At 39.1% G+C, this 21,528-nt stretch overlaps 1 protein-coding gene across 1 annotated transcript; it reads left to right on the top strand.

Moving 5' to 3' along the window:
• Positions 1 to 14,132: 14,132 nt before the first annotated feature.
• Positions 14,133 to 19,689, top strand: LOC141653181 (uncharacterized). Its single transcript, XM_074460861.1, has 5 exons — positions 14,133 to 14,307; positions 18,851 to 19,031; positions 19,160 to 19,283; positions 19,381 to 19,510; positions 19,604 to 19,689. Exons 2-5 carry the CDS (start codon positions 18,856 to 18,858, stop codon positions 19,687 to 19,689), a joined length of 516 nt encoding a protein of 171 aa, XP_074316962.1. The 5' UTR covers positions 14,133 to 14,307; positions 18,851 to 18,855.
• Positions 19,690 to 21,528: the final 1,839 nt, after the last annotated feature.

The raw sequence follows: 21,528 nt of genomic DNA, 5'->3' as shown, positions 1-21,528 counted from the left end.
TAGCGAATGGTTCTTGGTACAACAATTTTGGAACGGTTTATATGAAGATTCAAGGAACATTCTCAACATGGGATCAAATGGAATGTTCACCGAAGTTGATGACAATCAAACATGGAACAAAATTGAGGAAATGGCGGTCCATAACTCATAATATAGTAGACCTCGCAAGGCTACTAGAGGACGAAAGCATGAAGTGGACTCCGTTACTCAATTGGGTGCTCAACTTAGTGCTCACATTGACACCATCAATTTGAAGTTTGAAAAAGCTATGGCTAGACTTGAAGAAGCCTCAAAATCACCAAAGCATCATGTTAATGCCATGACGGCATCTTCATCAATCCCAAGTGGGATATGTGAGAATTGTGGAACTTTGGGACATGACCAAAGTGAATGTAGGGGAACAAATGAACAAGTGAATGCTTTCCAAGCATACAAGAGTGGTACCCCTTATTCCAACTATTACAATGAGAACACCAAATTCCATCCAAATCTCTCATACAAAAGCCAAAATGTTCAAAACCCTCAAACAACATACACCCCACCTCCCATGAGAAACCAAAATCAAAGACCCTTTTACAACCAAAACCAAGGTTACCAAAATCAAAATCCATACATTCACCAAAATGACCAAGGTTTTGATGTTCAAAAAGCGGTCCTCCAAATGCAAAAGAATCAACAAGAATTTTTCACTCAAATGCAAAAAGATAGTCAAGCAAAGGAAACCACCATCAACAACATCCTAGCTCACACCAAGATGTTGGAAACCTAATTGACTCAACTAGCATCTTCAAGCTCACAAAGACAAAAGGGGCAATTACCACCTCAAAGTAATCCCCCAAGACATGAAACGGTTAGTGCCATTCACTTGAGAAGTGGTACAAGGTATGAAGCACCGAGGAAGCAAGTTGAGGATGAAGTTGTGGAAGCTAGTGATAAGGAAGAAATTGTGCAAAACTCTAAAGATGGAGAAGAAATTTCAAAGAAAAATGAAGACAAGGTGAGCTCACATTCCAATCATTCTAGGAAGACCTTTCCTACACACCGGGGGTGCGGTGATTGATGTGAAACATGGTGAGCTCACTCTAGAAGTGGGAGATGAAAGCATAACTTTTAATCTTGACAAGACTATGAGAGCTCCTCGTTTGCATGAACCGTGTTTCATGATTGATCATTATAGCCGGAAGGATGATAGGAAGAAGTCGGAACTCCAATGGAAGAAGAAAATTGAAGATGCTCCATTCAAAGAGCAATGAATTGTGACAAGGAGAGCTTGCAAGGCTCATCAAAATCAAGCAAAGAAGAAGAGGATGGCCTCATTGGCCAAGAAGAAGAAATGGGAAAGTTGTCTCCATCAAATCAAGAGATTTTCAATGATCAACTTCATGAAGTTTGTGGTCTTTGGGACGACGAATTTGAAGGGATTTTTAATCCCTACATTGGTAATGCCATCGATCAAGACCAACAACAAGGGCCAAGGTCTATTGAAGAGCTTTATAACAATAATGAACAAGCTTTTGATTATTTCTTAAAGGTGTTGAGCAACATCAACAACACCTTGAACATGCCCCCTTGACATCTCATCAAGAATGAGAGTTTGATGGAGTCCTCCCTAAACCACCATTTGTAAATATTTCTAACTCCCTGACTCGCATTTCAATTCTTATATTGCATTTTTTGTCATCTTTGGATTTTTATATACTTTGATCAAGATAATTGTCAAGTTTGAGAGAAGTGAGGGAGGGACTAATAATTTCAATTGATGTGTAGTGCTTTAGCTTAGTGTGGAGATAGCAATTGCCTAGGCTATCCATGCCTTAGTAGTGCACCCACAATGAAGAACACAAGATATTTTGAAGAATGGAAGAATGACAAGGGATATGCATTGTACACGGATGGAACTGAATCCGGGTACAAAGGGGTCGAATCCGAGCGGATTCAGGAGAATCCGCCTGTCTTCAGACAATCCGGGCGTGTTGGATAGAAGACGCATGTCCCTATGAGCTGAACTTTTGAAATATTTTTGACTGTAAGCAAATTCGGGCGTCCTGAATTCAAATCCGCCCGTCTTTGAAAATCCGCCCGTCTTGAAGGGAAGACGCCCGTCTTCTAGGCTGAGGAAAACAAGAAAAATTGCTGTGAAGGAATCCGTCCGTCTTCTGCAGAAGACGCCCGTCCCGTGTCTGCGAATCCGAGCGTCTTCACTGAAAGACGCCCGTCTTTAGGCGAGTTTTTCCCAACCCAGAAAAGGCAGAATCCGCCCGTCCCAAGCAGAAACCGCACGGATTGCCCCTGCAGTTCGAATTTTTCGGGCTTTATAAAACCCCTCCCACCTTCATTTCTTCATTTTTTCATTCATAACACTACTCAAAAACATCAAAACCCTCATCCTCTCCATCACAAAAACAAAATTCCTCAACTACATTCACCAAAATCAAACCAAAACATCCTCTTAACAACAAATCAATCACTCCTTTTTCAATAAAAATCAAAACCAAGCACAAAATCTTCAACCTTTGAGTCGATTTTTGAATTCATAAAGGCAAAGCCTTTCACCTTTAAATCGATTTGGGTACACTACAAATTGAAGATTTTTCATTCTTTTCTTGGTTAATTCATCAATGGCAAGGACTAAGGGAGCAACAAAGGCAACAAAGGCAAAGGCACCAAAGGCAAAGACACTTTCATCAAGGCAAAAAGAGTCTTCAAGCAAAGAAAGCATTGGCTATGGTGGTAGCAAACCCAAACTTGGAAGTGCAACAACAACAACAACCTTCTATGGGAGCAACAACATCTACTACTCCGGAAATTGATCAACTTTCGCACTATCCGGAGGTAACTTTCATTTCCAAAACCCATAGAGACACTTTTGCCAAGTTTGCTAGGAAATCATTTCAATCCACCAAGTTTATTTGTGAAGATACCTTAGATAACTTGGGTGTCCTTGAGCAAACTAGAGCCTTCTTTAAAGCCATGGGGTTGGAGAAATTGTTTGAATCAAAAGAATTGACATACCCCTCCCTTACCTTGGAATTTTTGAGTTCTTTGAAAGTCAACAAAGTTGAGACTAGGGAGAACCTCGAGTTTTGTCTAGCTAATGTTAGTAGATGCATCTCCTTTAGGGAAATGGGTGAAGCTTTGGGTCTTAGTGATGAACCGAGTTATTTTAAGAATGTTGGAAAGTATGACCCCGACCCTCTTTGGGAGGCAATTTCTGGAAGGAAATTTGAGGACTTTCATGCGAGTCGTGCTCTTTTAGTCCACCATCCGGGCATAAGAGTATGGCACAAGGTCATAGGAAACACCATCATTGCAAGAAAAGATACCAACCATTTCACCAAACTTGATTTTGTTCTTCTTGAGTCGGATTTGAACATTGGAAGAGTACACACCAAGCCTTTCAACTCTCTAAGGCTTTTGGTGGATAGATGGCTCAACATTGATTGTGGGAAGAAAGGCACTACCGTTATTGTGAATGGCGGCCTAGTCACTATCCTAGCTAAATACTTTGATCCTAACTTCAACAAAGTTAACAAGTATGAGGCGAAAGAGGGTGGTCATCTTGTTGATATGCATACTATGATACACAAGTACAAGTGGGTTGCCCATAACCCTCTTGACACCAAGTATGGATGGCTCACTAGTGAGGCTAGATCGTTTACTTTGCCTTAAAAGATTTGTCGTCTAACTGTTGGGGCTGGTGTCCTTGATTAGTGCAAGGACTTATAAATCTCTAAAAGGATCAAAGGGCATACTTTTGGTATTATTATCGGTTGATCCACGTTTATCAATAACGGTTGGCTTGCTAGATAAGTTTGACGTTATTGTCATACGGATGGCGGTGATCAACTGGTCCCTAAAAGTCACACCTATAGGATACGTTTGAGAGATGTGACAAGATGAAAAACTGATCATGTTGATGCCAATTTTGACTAACCAGTTAGTCCGAGTTATTTGACTAATAATTAGTCAAAATGTGATGTTGAGATATTATGTTTAATACGGATTAAATAAGATGGGCTAAGGCGAATTAAACAGTTGATTCGTAAATTAAATATAAACGATTATATTTAATTAATGTATATTGAATAAATTATACAATATCGTCTTTGTCGGACATGTATTAATACTTCAACTAACCTGTATTATTAGTTGATGTTTTAATAGTCGATAACCGATGACGATTTATAAAAACCGCGTCGTATACATTTTAGCGAAATTTATCGGACCACGAGTTTAATAAGGAGGAAGTAGATAAGCCCACTCCCCCTCATGAAACCCACGGCCGAATGAAGGAACAAAAGGAGAGTTTCTTCTCCTTTTGAAACCTAATCATTCATTCTCAAAAAAAGATTAGGGTTTCGGAACATTTTTCTCCGAAATTCCTAGATCTCACATCTCAGTAAAACCTCACAATAGCTCTCTCGATATTGCAAGTCAATTAGAGAGCATTTCTAGCACAAGGGCATAGTCTCAGACGGTCTTGGGTGCAACGATTAGGAGGAAATCTCTGTTGATTTCTGTTCTTTACGCCGCACTACAAAGGACCCGAGGTTGATTCTTAATCTTTATCGTTTCATTGTTGTATTTCGTTTATGACCTTTTTTTCACATGTTAAATTTACGTTATAGTCCTAAATTTAAAGGGTCTTATACGGATATTACCCCACAAGTGGTATCAGAGCGAGGCCACGTAAATTTTCATTGTGATTTTTCATAAAACGATTTGAAACGGTTGTTTTTGTCTCGAAAACCGTGCCTTGTTTACACGGCTGAAATTTTTGAAACCGTGACATGTTTTACACGGTTGTTTCATCTTATTTTCGATTTGTTTTTGTGCATATTGTTGTTTTATACGGAGATTATAACAATATGTCAAGTTTTATCAGATTGTAAAATTGTTCTTATGCGTTTTTGATCAAAATTGCATTTGTTTTGTTTCGTCAAAACAGTTTTCACGAGGGTTTTGTTTTTCAAAAATTTTTGTTCTCGATCGAGCATGTTTTTATCGATCGAGAGGTTTTTTCTGTTTTGTTTTCACTCGATCGAGTCCTTGTTGTGCTCGATCGACCACTTTCAAAACCCCACTGCTCGATCGAGATGTCCTCGTACTCGATCGAGCGATTTTTGCCGATAAAAGCTCTCGATCGACCTCCAGTACTGTCGATCGAGTACTTTCTGATTAGCATACTTCTCGATCGACTAGCAGTTCAGTCGATCGAGCCCTTTTGTTCCTCGATCGAGCACTTTTGTCCCTGGATCGAGGGATTTTTGTTTCGGCGACTTTGAAAATTCATTCCTTTTGTTTTAAATTTTCTTTTGGCCTTAATATGTACTTTATACGGATATTGTACACTCGCTATGATTGTGAAACGGTTCACACACGTACCATTGAGTTATTTTAAAGCGTATTTAAAGTAACGGATTATCATGAATTAAAATTAAGTTGATGAAGCGGTTTTGTCACATAATTTTAATTGTTAAAAGGTGGTTTGGATAATTTAACATAATTACGGAATTATGTCACAAATAAATTTAATTTAGTTGATGCATTTTATTTATCGTTTTTGATTTTTTTTTGAATGTTTTTAATTACGTATTTATTTATTTTTACAATCGGTTGTAACTTAGTGTGGCCTTAGTAGAACGTGTTACCGAAATGATGGAACACGGTCTTGGTTGTATTTTGAGATCTCGTATCTCCCTTTTTATTTCTTTTAATTACAGTTTTTATTTAGAATGTAAATAGGTTTATATTTTGTAAATTTTAATTGTAATTTTGAGAAGACTAAAGATGGAGAACGGATGCTCACTCCCGCTACATGGATCAAGATGGAACATCAAGACAAGCTTCTCGGGTCCAACGGTGGATTCCAAAGTTGTTTTATGTTCTTTTTATTAGGATAGGCCACATTAGGAATTTTTATTTACGTATTGCATTCTTTTATTTTTTTTTCATAACGATAATATGCATCATTTTCCGCCTAAAAACCAAACCACCTAATTATTGCATGAAAACTGACACATATAGAGGTCACGAGTTAGTTTTCTTTGACATTCTCATGTCACATGTTTTTAAGCCATCACCCAAATTAATTCATTCTCGCAGACCCTAGTTATTCGTTCACTTAATATGAATTATAATTTAGTTGATGGGATCTTCCTCGTATAAACAAAAATTGAGAATAGTCTTTATAGGTCAAACTCCAATAAGTCCCTTCTTCGTCGGTAGGCATAATATGACCCCTTCTACGTCGGGTAAGTTGGAACTGATTGACTTATTTTATCTCAACACTATGGTCACTTGTACGATCCTGTGATCATGGTGGACTATAGATAGGATTTACGGAAATCTATCGACCAAGAATTCTTACGGAAGAATTAGCTAAACAGTTGGCTTATCAATTTACAGAAATTGAGTCTTGGGATCACTTGTATTATTCTTGAGGGAGATCAATTATGCAAGTGCCATGAGTCTACACGTTAAAATGTATTTTAAATAGACTTAAATCACCTCGATGAGTTGCTTATTTCGTTTTTATTTTTCTTTCTTTTTCAGTGTAGAACACGATCTATTTAACTGCTATAACAAATGGCTGGTCCTACTAACGACCCAATGCCAAGTGCCACATTGGACCGTGAGTCCTGGCTTCGGATCTTCATGAATCAGATGAATCAGTCTACTCGACTGAAGAATGATGGATCAAACATCGCGGATTGGGAGGCGGCATTACGGAATGCTGCCGCTGCTGACGGGAAGCTCAAATATCTATTAGAGCCCATCCCGGCAAACCCAGGTCCCACGGCTAGAGCTAATGAAATCACCAAGTTTAACGATTTCTGTATGGAGCGGGTGCGATTAAAAACGTACTCATTTTTGCAATGGAACCCAATTTGCAGAAAAGCTTCATAGCTCATGGTGCAAACAAGATTTTCACCACGCTCACTAAGGAATTCTCAAAAGCACCGAGAATCGTGACCTATGAGCATACCACTCGCTTCTTTGATGCGAGACTCCAGAAGGGCCAACCAGTTAGCCCACACATTCTTAGCATGATTGAGAATGTCGAGAAGCTGGAGACCTTTGATTGTAAGATCAGCGAGAACATTGTGATCGACCGCATGCTTCATTCACTCCACGATGGTTTTGCGCTCTTTAGAGCGAATTACTATATGAATGATTTGAAGAAAAGCCCCCATGAACTGCACTCCCTTCTCGTACAGACCGAGAAGGACATGAAGTCCAGTGGGAGCATGAAACAGGATGTTCTCGTTGTGACAAACAAGGGAAAGGGTAAGGGCAAAGCTCGTGCAAACCTAGCGATGGAGGTAAACCGAAGTTCAAGAAGTCGGGTTCAGGTAAGAGTGGGCCTGGTGAGTCGAGCACCTCATCAGGCACGACAAAGAGCAAGAATGAAAACATGGAATGCCATCATTGCCACAAGACTGGGCATTGGAGGCGTACATGTCCTGTTTATCATGAGGACTTAAAGGCAGGTCGTGTTAAACCTGTTGGTATGTCTTCTTCTTCTTCTACTTTTATTCATATGATTGAGATTAACCACGCAAGTTACGGAACTTGGGTACTTGATACTGGTTGTGGTTCTCATCTGTGTAATCATGTGCAGGGGCTCCGAAACATCGAACCCCTCGTAAAGGGTGAGGTGGACCTGCGTGTCGGGAATGGAGCACGAGTGGCTGCCGTCTCGAGGGGAACATACGTGATCCAACTTCCTAGCGGATTTGAGTTATTTTTATATAAATCGCTATTATGTACCCAGTCTTTCCAAAAACATTATTTCAGTTTCGCACTTGACAAACTTGGTTTTTCATTTGTAATAGAGAATAATACTTGCATTTTCTCATTACACGATATGATTTATGGCAAAGGCGAGTCTCCATGAACGGAATTTATGTTTTAGATCAGACCACCGAAATATTACACGTAATGAATAAAAGGTTAAAGGTTGGTGACAAAGATCAAACGTATCTATCATGGTAATCGCCGTATGGGACACATTAATGAGAAACGCAAAAAATGACTCATCAAGAATGGAGCTATCTCGGCCTTTGATTTTCAATCATTTGGCACGTGTGAATCATGTCTCATCGGTAAGATGACTCGTATTTCCTTCAAAGGTGTTGGAATGCGCGCTGCTGACCTATTAGGACTCATACACACGGATGTATGTGGTCCTATGTCAATCACCGCACGAGAAGGCTATAGGTATTTCATCACTTTCACGGACGATTTAAGTAGATATGGCTATGTCTACTTAATGAAGCACAAAAGTGAATCCTTTGAGAAATTCAAAGAATACGAGAACAGGGTACAGAACCTATTAGGTAGAAAGATTAAAACACTACGTTCAGATCGTGGTGGCGAGTATCTTTCTCATGAGTTTGATCAACACCTAAAGGACTGTGGGATTGCCCTACAGTTAACTCCACCTGGAACACCTCAATTGAATGGTGTGTCCGAATGGAGAAATCGAACACTACTTGATATGGTTCGATCCATGATGAGTCACACCGTGTTGCCTGACTCATTGTGGGGTTATGCTCTTTTGTCAGCCGTTCTAATACTTAACCGAAGTCCGTCTAAAGCTGTTGACAAGACTCCATATGAACTATGGAAGGGAACGGTCCCTAACTTGTCCTTTATACGGGTTTGGGGCTGCGAAGCTTATGTCAAGTGGAGACACGAGGATAAGCTCGGCCCGCGATCGGTCAAGACATACTTTATAGGTTATCCTAAAGGAACGCTTGGTCATTACTTTTATTCGCCAACCGAACAACGTGTTTTTGTTGCGGCTAGTGCGACATTCTTAGAGAAGGAATTTCTCGAGAATGCAAAGAGTGATAGAACCTTCGAACTGCTTCGGAGATTCCGAACCAAGTACCGAGCAACCATTGGAGGAACCAGTTCCTTCAATCCCATTGCGATGTTAATATTCCGAGGAACCTAGGAGGTCGGGAAGAGTCTCTATTCCTCCGCACAGATACATTGGTATGGTCGAGGAACATGACATAGATGACATTCTACTCTTAACGAGTAGTGAACCCGCAACCTATAAAGGTGCCATGACTAGTTCTGACTCAAAGCTATGGCTTGAGGCCATGCAATCCAAAATGGACTCCATGTATGAGAACAACGTATGAGATCTTGTTGACTTACCTGCTAAGGTTCGTCCCCTTCAATGCAAATGGCTTTACAAGATAAAGCATTTTGTGGAAGGTCAACAAGATATCTATAAAGCACGACTAGTTGCTAAAGGTTTCACCCAAGTGCCAGGTTTGCACTATGATGAGATTTTTGCACCTGTAGTCATGCTGCGTTCCATTCGGATTATCTTAGCGATTGCCGCTTTTCATGACTATGAAATTTGGCAAATGGACGTGAAAACCGCCTTCTTAAACGGCTTTTTGGAGGAAGAGTTGTACATGGTACAACCTGAAGGTTTCATCGATCCAGCACATCCTAAGAAAGTCTGCAAGCTTAAGCGTTCCATTTATGGACTTAAGCAAGCATCTCGGAGTTGGAATCATCGCTTCGACCAAGTGATAAAAGAAAATGGATTTACTCGATCGGTCGAGGAACCATGTCTATATATCAAGTCGAGTGGGAGCAAGATTGTCTTCCTAATATTGTATGTTGACGACATACTCCTGATTGGGAATGACATACCTCTCTTAACTTCGGTGAAAGTATGGTTGAAAAACCATTTCCAGATGAAAGATCTGGGAGAGGCACAAAGAATTCTAGGCATCCGTATCTATCGAGATAGATCACGTCGGATGTTATCTCTCAGTCAGGAGTCTTACATAGACAAAGTCCTAGAGAGATTCAGCATGACTAACTCCAAGAAGGGGTTTCTTCCTATGGCTCCAGGGGTGCATTTGAGCAAGTCTCAGGCACCAGAGACACCGGAAGAGAAAGAGCGCATGGCACGGATTCCTTATGCTTCGGCTATAGGATCAATCATGTATGCCATGATATGCACACGTCCCGACGTGGCATATGCATTGAGTATGACAAGTCGATTCCAACAGCATCCAGGTGAATCACATTGGCTGGCTGTCAAGAACATTCTTAAGTACCTATGGAGGACTAAAGATTGGGCATTGACTTATGGAGGCCCTCAAAAGCTATGCGCAACCGGTTACGCAGATGCTAGCTTCCAAACGGATCGAGATGACTCGAAATCTCAGTCTGGATTCGTTTTTACTCTTAATGGCGCTGCAGATCACTGGAAGAGTTCGAAACAAAACTGTTACAACAGATTCTACGATCGAGTCCGAGTACTATGCCGCGTCGAAGCTACAAAGGAAGCGATATGGATGCGTCAATTCTTACATGGGCTATCTGTAGTGCCTAGTTCGAATGACCCGATTACCATCTATTGCGACAATAGTGGTGCCATCTTCCAAGCTAAGGAGCCTAAGTCTAGCAACAAGTCTAGACATGTACAACGGAAAGCTCATCTAATCCGAGATTACGTGGAGAAAAAGGAAGTAGTGATAGAAAAGATTGCTACAGATGATAACATAGCAGATCCTCTCACTAAACCATTACGACAAGATAAGCATGAAGGGCACGTTAATTCCATGGGAATTAAACGTGTTCCTAAGTTGTAGTACTCTTTTATGGATTAGATTCATTCCCTTATGTACTATATACGACATCATCGTTTTGATATTTTATATATTTTGTTTTTCATGTGGAATTGTACGACAATTTTTGAACACCACAAAGTGAACTGAACGAACATTATATTTTTCAGTCCTTAATTGCCCACATGAGCTGATAACTCTGGCAATTATTTTGTGACGTTGGTTGATGGTGGGTTCAACGAGCCATAAGTCAACCGGTTGACTGACCAATCACAGAGGCGATTTATACGGATATTTCGTAGGACACAATTGTGACATCGACGTGGAGTCCTAAATGTTTTATAACATTCGGTGCCCGGTCGTGGATAGGACTTCCATGGTGATCCTAAGAGTCGATTCTTTTGACTATCGACTGTCTCTTGAGACTAAGGCAGATTTTGGGTGACTTTGGTTTCTTTCTCACGGTCATCCGTAACAGGGGGCCAAGTAGATTTTTTCTGGGTCATTTCATGCTGCGCTTAGATCGGAAGGAGTTCGAGTTGAAGGAAATATTCAGCCTTTATCAGGTACTCGATATTTCTCAGGGCCACTCGAGGAGTCAGAATCGAAATGCATGGCCATGCTCGGATACGGATTCGTTTTATCAGTTAAGTTACTCTCTAGTCGGGGAAACCACTCTTGATACAGATCGATTGTAAAATACGACCTTTACGGATCCGGATCTGCAAATTGTTTTACATTGAGTGGGAGAAATTTTAAATGAATATGAGAATCGGTTATCGCACATACACTTGTACGGACAAGTGGGAGTTTGTTGGAGCTTGTGTCCTCCAGTTAGTGCGGATAACGTCATTGCACATACACTTGTACGGACAAGTGGGAGCTTGTTGGGGTGGTGTCCTTAACGATTAGTGCAAGGACTTATAAATCTCTAAAAGGATCAAAGGGCATACTTTTGGTATTATTATCAGTTGATCCACGTTTATCAATAACGGTTGGCTTGCTAGATAAGTTTGACGTTATTGTCATACAGATGGCGGTGATCAACTGGTCCCTAAAAGTCACACCTATAGGATACGTTTGAGAGATGTGACAGTATGAAAATACAGTCATGTTGATGCCAATTTTGACTAACCAGTTAGTCCGAGTTATTTGATTAATAATTAGTCAAAATGTGATGTTGAGATATTATGTTTAATACGGATTAAATAAGATGGGCTAAGGCGAATTAAACAGTTAATTCGTAAATTAAATATAAACGATTATATTTAATTAATGTATATTGAATAAATTATACAATATCGTCTTTGTCGGACATGTATTAATACTTCAACTAACCTGTATTATTAGTTGATGATTTAATAGCCGATAACCGATGACGATTTATAAAAACCGCGTCGTATACATTTTAGCGAAATTTATCGGACCACGAGTTTAATAAGGAGGAAGTAGATAAGCCCACTCCCCCTCATGAAACCCACGGCCGAATGAAGGAACAAAAGGAGAGTTTCTTCTCCTTTTGAAACCTAATCATTCATTCTCAAAAAAAGATTAGGGTTTCGGAACATTTTCTCTGAAATTCCTAGATCTCACATCTGTAAAACCTCACAATAGCTCTCTCGATATTGCAAGTCAATTAGAGAGCATTTCTAGCACAAGGGCATAGTCTCAGACGGTCTTGGGTGCAACGATTAGGAGGAAATCTCTGTTGATTTCTGTTCTTTACGCCGCACTACAAAGGACCCGAGGTTGATTCTTAATCTTTATCGTTTCATTGTTGTATTTCGTTTATGACCTTTTTTTCACATGTTAAATTTACGTTATAGTCCTAAATTTAAAGGGTCTTATACGGATATTACCCCACAATGCATACTATGATACACAAGTACAAGTGGGTTGCCCATAACCTTCTTGACACCAAGTATGGATGGCTCACTAGTGAGGCTAGATCGTTTACTTTGCCTTCAAAGATTTGTCGTCTAAGCGTCCACCGGACCAATTATCTACTTCCCCTTTCAAAAGAGGCCGAGTATATTATCCGACAACAAAAGGGTGAACTTGAAATGCCCTCCTCTTCCATTGTCACACCACCCTACCCTTTCGAGTACCAAGAGTTCAAGCCCGATGGCGTTGAAGCAAGAGATGATTATTTGACTCTTCTCATGAAAGCAATGCACAAACAAGCCTTTGAGGATCGGAAAAATGCTTACTTGGCTCAATATCCACCCCTCCTACACTTAGCTAGGCAAGGACTACTTGACCCTTCATGTCCTTTGCCTAGTTGGGCGGATAGAGAACTCCTTTTTCCGAGTGCATCTAGGGTTGTTCCGGGTGACAATGAGGTTGTCGGTAATGAAGAAGTTGATGATAACATTGATGAGGAAGCAAGTGAAGAAGGAGAAGAGGATGATGAGCAAGATGATGAGCAAGGTGAAGAAGAAAGTGAAGAAGCAAATGAAGAGGGAAGTGGCAATGAGACCACTTCTAATGAGGAAAGTGATGATAGTGATGATATGATGGAAGATTAGCAAGCTTTGGAGGCTCCTACTCTCTCAAGATTTGTCTATTTTTCTCTTTGTTTTAATTATTTTTCTTGATCATTGTTGGAGTAGTCCTAGTACCATAGAGGACTCACACCTTGGTACCATTGAGGTGTTCTCATTTTATTGTTCCCACTTTCAAAATCCAAAATGACAAATTCGTTTCATGCATTGAATAGTGTGTGCATGAACTATACCCATCCTTAGGACATTAGCAATAGTGTCTAACTCGGTTTGGGGAAGTTAATGCATACACAACGGGAGGTAATCTAAATTATCCTCTCCGTCATAAACAAAAACCATGCATCATGTAGTGTAGACTAGTGTAGATTGCATTTAGTGTAGAAATCATGCATCATATTTGCATAATTTCCCATCATTTTGGCCATTGAGGACAATGCCCATATTAGTGTGGGGATGGGGAATTCTAACTTAAATCTTATTCAAAAATCCAAAAAAAAAAATTTTGAAAAACTGAAAAGCCAAAAACATGTTTATTTCCTTTGTAGTGTAGTCTTGTATATATCGTCTTGTATATATAGTGTTTGTTCTATCCTTGTTCACATTGATCGACTACACCACATCCGAGACATGAGGATATTGAAGACCGCATGGTATGATCTTTCCAATCTCCTTTTTCCTCTTTATGTTAATGACCTTGCTTTATTTTGATTGATGCGGTATAACAATGTGAACTTAGGACTTGCATTTAGTTTACACTACAAGAAAACAAGACAAAGGCGACAGACATGCTACAGTCGCCAATTTGGCGACAGAAAAAAAAACTCGGGCGACCAATACCCGTCGCCAATTTGGCGACTATAGCTTTTTATCCAAAAATCCGTATGAAATCCAAGGGCGACCGAATATTATCCAATTTGGCGACCGAAAACAGTCGCCAAATTTGGCGACCAATACCCGTCGCCAATTTGGCGACCAAAAACGGTCGCTAATAGCCTGTTAATTTTTTTTTTGCCAGTTTCTTCACCCCGTCCCTCATTCATTCTATCATCAACCAAAAAAAAAATCGCCAAGAAACCCGACGACCCGACGCCACCACCAACTACAACGACCACCGGACGCCACCACTCGCCGCCGCCATCCGCACACCACATCACCACATCACTACCGACCCTTTGTTTTTCTTTTTAATAAAGGTTTGTTTTCGACTCAAATTGATTTAATTACTTCAATCCTTCATATTTTGTTTAAGTTGTGATGCTTATTTAGTATCTAGTTGTAATTTATACATTAGTGATGCTTATTAATGTATGTAGTTGTAATTTAATTAGCATTTTTGTTAATTAATTTGAGTTAGGGTTAGAAATTGAGGTTTTTGTTAAATTAGTAATGTGATTTGATTAGGGGATGTAATTGAAGGTTATCTTGATAATATTAGTATTATTGAAGGTAGTAACTTAGTTTTAGTAATATTTAAGTAGTATTGTTGAAGGTAGTATAGTTTTATGAAGGTAGTATAATGTTAGGATTGTATAAATTTGCCTTATAATTAACGAAATTAAGTTAGAATGAGCATGATGTATAAATTTGTTAAATTAGTAATGTAATTTGATTAGGGGATTGTATAAATTTGCCTTATAATTTTGACAACTTGTTTAATATATAATGACCTAGTACCCGTTCAAGAATTACTCATTAGGAGCAATTCTTGAATAGTCCCCATTTTGGGACTGTCTTTGTACGTTTCAAGTCACTTAGGTAGTAAACACATAGTTGTGATTTTATTAATGAGAAAAGAATTTGGTTGCAATTTTCTCCAATGTTCTCTGAATACATATGTGGAATATGTATCTTTTCCACATTGTGTATTTGGAGAACTAAGGGGAATTGTTTGCCGAATTTTTTCTCATTAATAATTCACAAATGTGTGTTTGCTAGTGACTTGAAACGTACATTGATGGGTTTAGGTTGGAGTGATAAGGACCCAATTGAAATCTTGAAATTAGCATAAAATGGAGGATGAGATAACCATTGCTTTTTTTGTTGAAATTAAATATTATTATTTAAAATGGTTAGTTTGCTATATATTGCTTATAGATTAAAATGAAGAGATCCGAACGAAATTTGGATGTACGAAGAAAGAGTAGATAAGAAGAAACGTCCTATCGCTAGATTTGTAAAGGGAGTTCGTGGATTTATTGAATTTGCTAGATGTCAAGATTCATATGATTTAGAACAACATAAACTTAGGTGTCCTTGTACTAAATGTAAAAACTTAAAATATTTATTTGACATTGAAGTAGAAGAGCATCTTGTTACAAATGGTTTTTTTCCAAACTACTACAATTGGATCTCCCATGGAGAAAAATATTATCCCGAAGAGCCTCAAATCCAACAAAATGAGAACCCATATAGAGAAATGGTACTTGATGCCTTTCGGTCTAATGATTTCATTAATGACGACCGTGTACCAATGATTGATGAAGAACAACCAAACCCAAGAGCAAAAGCCTTTTTTTGACATGCTAAGTGCTTCCGAAAAAACCTTATATGAGGGGAGTAGAATGACATTGTTACAAGTTGCATCCAGGATAGTTTCTTTAAAATGTGAGTATAATATGCCATTTAAAGCCGTTGATAGTATTGCTACGTTGGTTGAGGATGTTATACCCGATAATAATGTTATGACCCGAAATTTCTATAATACCAAGAAAGTGGTCAAAGGTCTTCAACTTCCACATGAAAAGATTGATGCATGTCCTAAAGGATATATGCTTTTTTGGAAAGATGATGCTTTGCTTGACAAATGTAAGAAATGTCAAAGGGATAGATATGAGACAAGTGAAGGAAATATTGTTTTGAAGGGGAAGAAGGGTAATAAAAGGAGTGGAAAGAGAAAGAAACCAATATCAGAAAACACATTAATTTATTTTCCATTAGCTCCTAGACTTCAAAGAATGTATGCCACGAAAAATCTTGCCAACCAAATGAGATGGCACAAAGAAAATCCTCGTACACCAGGAAAGATGTGTCATCCGAGTGACGGGGAGGAGTGGAAGCATTTTGATAGGTTATATCCCGATTTTGCCGAGGAACCTCGCAATGTGAGACTTGGCTTGTGTACGGATGGGTTTGACCCTTTTGGTCAGTTTGGTAGAAACTACTCGTGTTGGCCCGTAATGACCACGCCGTACAACTTACCTCCTTGGCTTTGTCTGAAAAGACAATTTATTTTCCTCTCTTTACTTATTCCGGCCCCGATAACCAAAAAACCATCGGATGTTTATTTACAACCGTTGGTGGAGGAACTGAAGTATTTGTGGGAAGTTGGTGTAGAAACATTTGATGTGTCGAAGAAGCAAAATTTCCAACTAAGAGCTTCATTGTTATGGACTATAAATGATTTTCCCGCATTTGGTATGCTATCAGGATGGGCAACCGCTGGGCGAAAGGCATGTCCTTATTGCATGGATAGGAGTAAAGCATTTTATCTTCCTAATTCCAAAAAAATTAGTTGGTTTGATTGTCATAGATGTTTCTTACCGGATTGACATATTCATAGAGAGAACAAGAAATCTTTCTTAAAAGGTAAGGAGGTGCGTGACAATGCTCCGGTTCGACTCCAAGAGGATGAGATATGGGAGGTTGTACGTGATTTGCCATCAACTGTCGATGGGACTGAAGAAGAGTTTAAAGAGTTGAAAAAGAAAAAAATGGTTGGTTTAAAAGAAGTATTTTTGGGAGCTTCCCTCTTTGGAAAACAATGTTGATCAGACACAATTTGGATGTGATGCACATAGAGAAGAACTTCTTTGAGTTACTTATTCATACGATTATGGATGTAAAAGGAAAGACACGTGATGATATTAATTCAAGAATAGAATTGAAGAAATTTTGTGATCGTCCTGAACTTCATATTCGTAAGGATGGGGCTAAACCAAAAGCCATATTTACTCTTGACAAAGCTCAAAGAAAGGTATTGTGCGATTGGATAGGAAACTTGAAGTTTCGGATGGATATGCATCCGATTTGAGCCGTTGTGTTGATTTGAAGGAACTGAAGTTGAAAGGGTTGAAAAGTCATGATTGTCATGTTTTCATGGAGCGCTTATTACCCGTGGCTTTTAAAAATTTACTCCCGACTACAGTTTGGAAATGCGTTTCAGAAATAAGTCAATTTTTTAGAGATTTATGTTCCTCCACGATATCAGTTGAGGACATGAGTCGTTTAGAAGACCAAATACCAGAAATTTTGTGTAAACTTGAGATGATATTTCCGCCTTCTTTTTTCAATTCGATGGAGCATCTACCTATCCATTTGCCATATGAAGCTAAAGTTGGTGGACCCGTCCAATATAGGTGGATGTATCCTTTCGAAAGGTTTCTTAATCATGTGAAGAAAAAAATTGGTAATAAAGCTCGTGTGGAAGGTTCTATATGAAATGCCTACCTAACGGAAGAGATTGCCAATTTTTGCTCTCTTTATTTTGAAAAACATATTGAGACCAAAGCAAAATACTTGAATATTGATGAAGCGGATGAACTAGACACAAGTATACCCAAGTGTTTCCAAATGCAGGATGAAATAGGGTGTTCATCATTTGGGGAACAAGATTTACGGATGACAAGGACTATAACCGTGCCCACCTTTATGTGCTATCTAATTGTGAGGTTTTGGAGCCATATGAAGCTCAATTTGTGATAGATTTCATTAAAGAACACCCAAATGTGAACAGAGAGGATGTTTGGCATAAGCATGAGGATCAATTTCCAGCCTGGTTTCGGAAGCATGTATGTAAGCTAAATATTCAAGATGATGTGATAAGAAGCTTGGCTTTGGGTCCTTCTCGAAAGGTTGTGACGTGGAATCGATATTCAGTTAATGGGTTTAAGTTTCAAACATTTGACTATGGCAAAAGTAAGGCTAAATGCAACTACGGCGTTACTATTTCTTCTCTTGATGGCAATGAATATTATGGCATATTAGAGGATATCTTTGAGTTGTGCTACAATGGCCGGGATCGGAGTTATAAAACCGTCTTATTCAAGATTCAATGGAGGGATAATTCCGTAGCTGGAACGAGAGTCCATGATCGTTACAAACTCGTGGAAGTGAATCATACTCGAACCTACTCTCAATATGACCCATTTATACTTGCACAACAAGCTCATCAAGTTTATTTTGCATCTCTTCCGAGCACAAGTAATGATAGACAACAAAAGCAATGGTGGGCCGTTTTTAAAACAAAGGCACGATCAGAAGTTGATACATCTTTTTTTCCAAGAAGAGGTTGTATCGAAACTTGATTTTGTCCCCAGTTGATCATGATGAAATTATTTATGCAAATGAGATAGAAGCGGAGGAGGAGTTAGAAGAGGAAGAAGAAGAGAATGATAAGGAGAGGGATGGGATAGAAGAGGGGGAAGAAGAAGAAGAGGAGGAGGATGAGGAAGAAGAAGAAGAAGAAGAAGAAGAAGAAGAAGAAGAAGAAGAAGAAGAAGAAGAAGAAGAAGAAGAAGAAGAAGAAGAAGAAGAAGAAGAAGAAGAAGAAGAAGAAGAAGAATATGAGGATGATGATGATGATGAGTAAGAGAAGGTATTGAAAGTATACATATCAAAATTTGGAAACAATTATTAGCGTTTTATTTTTTCTTTTATACCTGTTTATTAGGTTTTATTTTTTTGTATCTTATAATAATTATCCTGTAATATTTGCTAACACTTTTTATTCAATTGTAGTACACATGGCTCGTGGAGGAGGTAGGCAGCGCGGAGGCTATAGTGAGGGAGGTAGTAGCTCCCGAGAGCAGGAGGAGGACGTTGACCGTTCTACTACGGAGGTGAGTGAGGAGGAGGAGGAGGAGGTTTCTATACCCCGATCAACTGACGGCAGGATGATCCTTGATCCGAATGGTCTTTGGTAATTTTTTATTCATTCTAGTTTGTAATTTTTTTATTTAGTAATAAATGACTTTTTTTAGACATATGTTAATTATACATTATTTTTGTTTTCCTATATAATTATGTTTTTAACATGTTTGATTTCAGGTTTAGAAGTCAAACAGTTGTTCGTGGTGTGACTAATAGCACCCAAGAGAACATGACACACGGCGTTACTTGTTGGAGTAACGCTAGTGATGAAGATAAGGAGATGTGGTTGAACAACTTCCGGGTATCTATTTATAAAATATATATTATTAAATATAATTTATTTATTCTAATTACCTTATTATTAATTTGTTTCTCATCCATGTGTTTACTTTTTGTAGCGTGTGTTCTATTGGCCAGCCGACCTTGAGCGCCTAGTTTGGCAAAGGTATAATGACATTGGCAAGAAGAGGCTAAGGGACAACATGTATAAGGTGTCTAAGAGGAAGAAGGCGCCATCTTTCATAAACGGTATTTAGTTTCTTTTAATACCCGTAATTAGTTAAAATTTATTACATATTTTGAAACTATAGTAATTAATAATTGATATTTTATTGATTATAGGTTCGTCATATGAGGAATATACCAAGTACCGGAACAGTCCTGAGTTCAAGGAAGCATCGGCCCGGAACAAGATCAACAGGAAATGAGGAGATAAGGACGCGGAAGTTGAGCCTACTCATTATGGAGGGTCTCAATCTTTTCATGATCGTGTGGTGTTAGATGTAAGTTATTTGTCTTAGCTTTTAATTTAATAGTCTTCTAATTTAATTAGTCTCATTAATTATCATGTTTGAGTAACAATTTCCTTGTTTTTTTTTCCGGAAGACCAAGAAGAATAAGGGCAAGGTACCCACGATTGTTGATCTCTTTGTTGACACTCACGCAAAGAAGACAAGCAAGGGCAAGTTGATCTTCGCGAAGGAAAAAGATCAACAATTATATGTAAGTGTCAAAAAATAAAAATTTCTTAGCTTTTTAAAGTATATGTTTTATCAATTTTTAGATAAGTAACCTCTAACCATTAATGTTTTATCAATTTTTTAGGAACAATTCCTTGTCCGTAGGAAGAACAACCCGGAAATTGATGACAATGAGCTATGGTTTGATCTTGTTGAGGGGTTCCAAAGAGGAGATGTGTATGAAGCCGGGTCGGCAAAGGAGATTTTCTACCCTCCTACAAGAAGAAGAGGGTCAATTTCCTCCCATCAACAACCTTATACCCCAAGTGTCGTAAGTGTGCTCCAAGCTCAATTAGCCGCCAGGGAGAGGCAGGATGCCGAGAGGGAGAGGCGGGATGCCGAGAGAGATGAAGAAATTCGGAGGATGAAGGAGGAAATGGACCGGATGAACTCCTTCTTCGCCAATTGCAACACTGGGTGGCGCCCGCAACCAAAGGATCCTAGAGATCCTAATTATGGAGGTGGTAGTGGAGCGGGAGGAAGTTTCCCTGTTATGTAGTTTTTTAGAGAACATGTTATTCTCGGATAATGTTAGATGACCAAAACTCGTAGTTGTGTGTATGGAACATGATTTTCTTTATCAAGTTTGGTTGTGTTGGCTTCCCATGTGTTCTCTGCTGGAAGTGTTGGTTTATTTGCAGGTTTTTACGTATTTGGCTAGGTCAAAAACAATTTTTAGGCTAAAAAAAATGTAAATTTGGCGACGGATACTGGGCAATTGGCGACGGGAAACCGTCGCTAAGTTTCTGATCATGAATTAATTTTAGGGTCATTGGCGACGGGAAACAGTGCAATTGGCGAGGGAAATCAGTCGCCAAAATGGCGACCAAAAACAGTCGCCAAAATGGCGACCAAAAACCGTCGCCAATCCTGAAGATTTGGAGGTGACGTGGCTTGAAAAAAAAGGCGATCGATGACATCGCTAAATTGGCGACCCAACACGATCGTCAATTTTGGCGACAGTTTTCATCGCCGCTTTAAAAAATTCGATCGCCAAAATTGGCGATTTAAGTCTGTCGCCAAAAGCGACTAAACCTAGCTACGAAGTGCGGGCGACGGGCCTTAGTCGCTTTATTCTTAATGGCGACTGTTCTCAGTCGCCTTATATGGTCGCCAATTACCTTATTTGTTGTAGTGTTATATGTCATATTAGTTGGTAGAATCACTTGCATTAGGATGTTTATAATAGTTGCATCATAGCATGTAGTTGCATTTAGATAAAATGTTTTGAAAAATGCCTAATTGGGAACTTTGACAAGAGCAACTAAGCCATTACAAATACTTTTTCAACTTAAGACTTTGCCTACTAGAATGGTTGTAAAACACCCTAGATAGTGTCATACTAGTGTCTTTTGACCCATGACCCAAAGCCTAGTCAAGGGTTTGCATGTGAGTCACCTATCTAACCCCGTGATGCGATGTGGACTTGGTTAACTTGTCTAGGTGACCTTGATTGACCTTGTGGTAAGGCAACCCAAAAAAATACTTTCTATCAATAAGTTTGAGGTGCTCATTTCGAAAGTTTTG

The sequence above is a fragment of the Silene latifolia genome, chromosome 1, assembly GCF_048544455.1.
Source record: "Silene latifolia isolate original U9 population chromosome 1, ASM4854445v1, whole genome shotgun sequence".
NCBI lineage: Eukaryota > Viridiplantae > Streptophyta > Magnoliopsida > Caryophyllales > Caryophyllaceae > Silene > Silene latifolia.
This window is presented reverse-complemented; position numbering and strand designations above follow the sequence as displayed.

Coding starts and splice junctions, on each gene's coding strand:
- LOC141653181 (XM_074460861.1), top strand. CDS start 18,856: ATGGCTCGTGGAGGAGGTAGGCAGCGCGGAGGCTATAGTGAGGGAGGT. Junction 19,032..19,159: donor CTTGATCCGAATGGTCTTTG/GTAATTTTTTAT, acceptor GTTTGATTTCAG/GTTTAGAAGTCAAACAGTTG. Junction 19,511..19,603: donor GGCGCCATCTTTCATAAACG/GTATTTAGTTTC, acceptor TATTGATTATAG/GTTCGTCATATGAGGAATAT.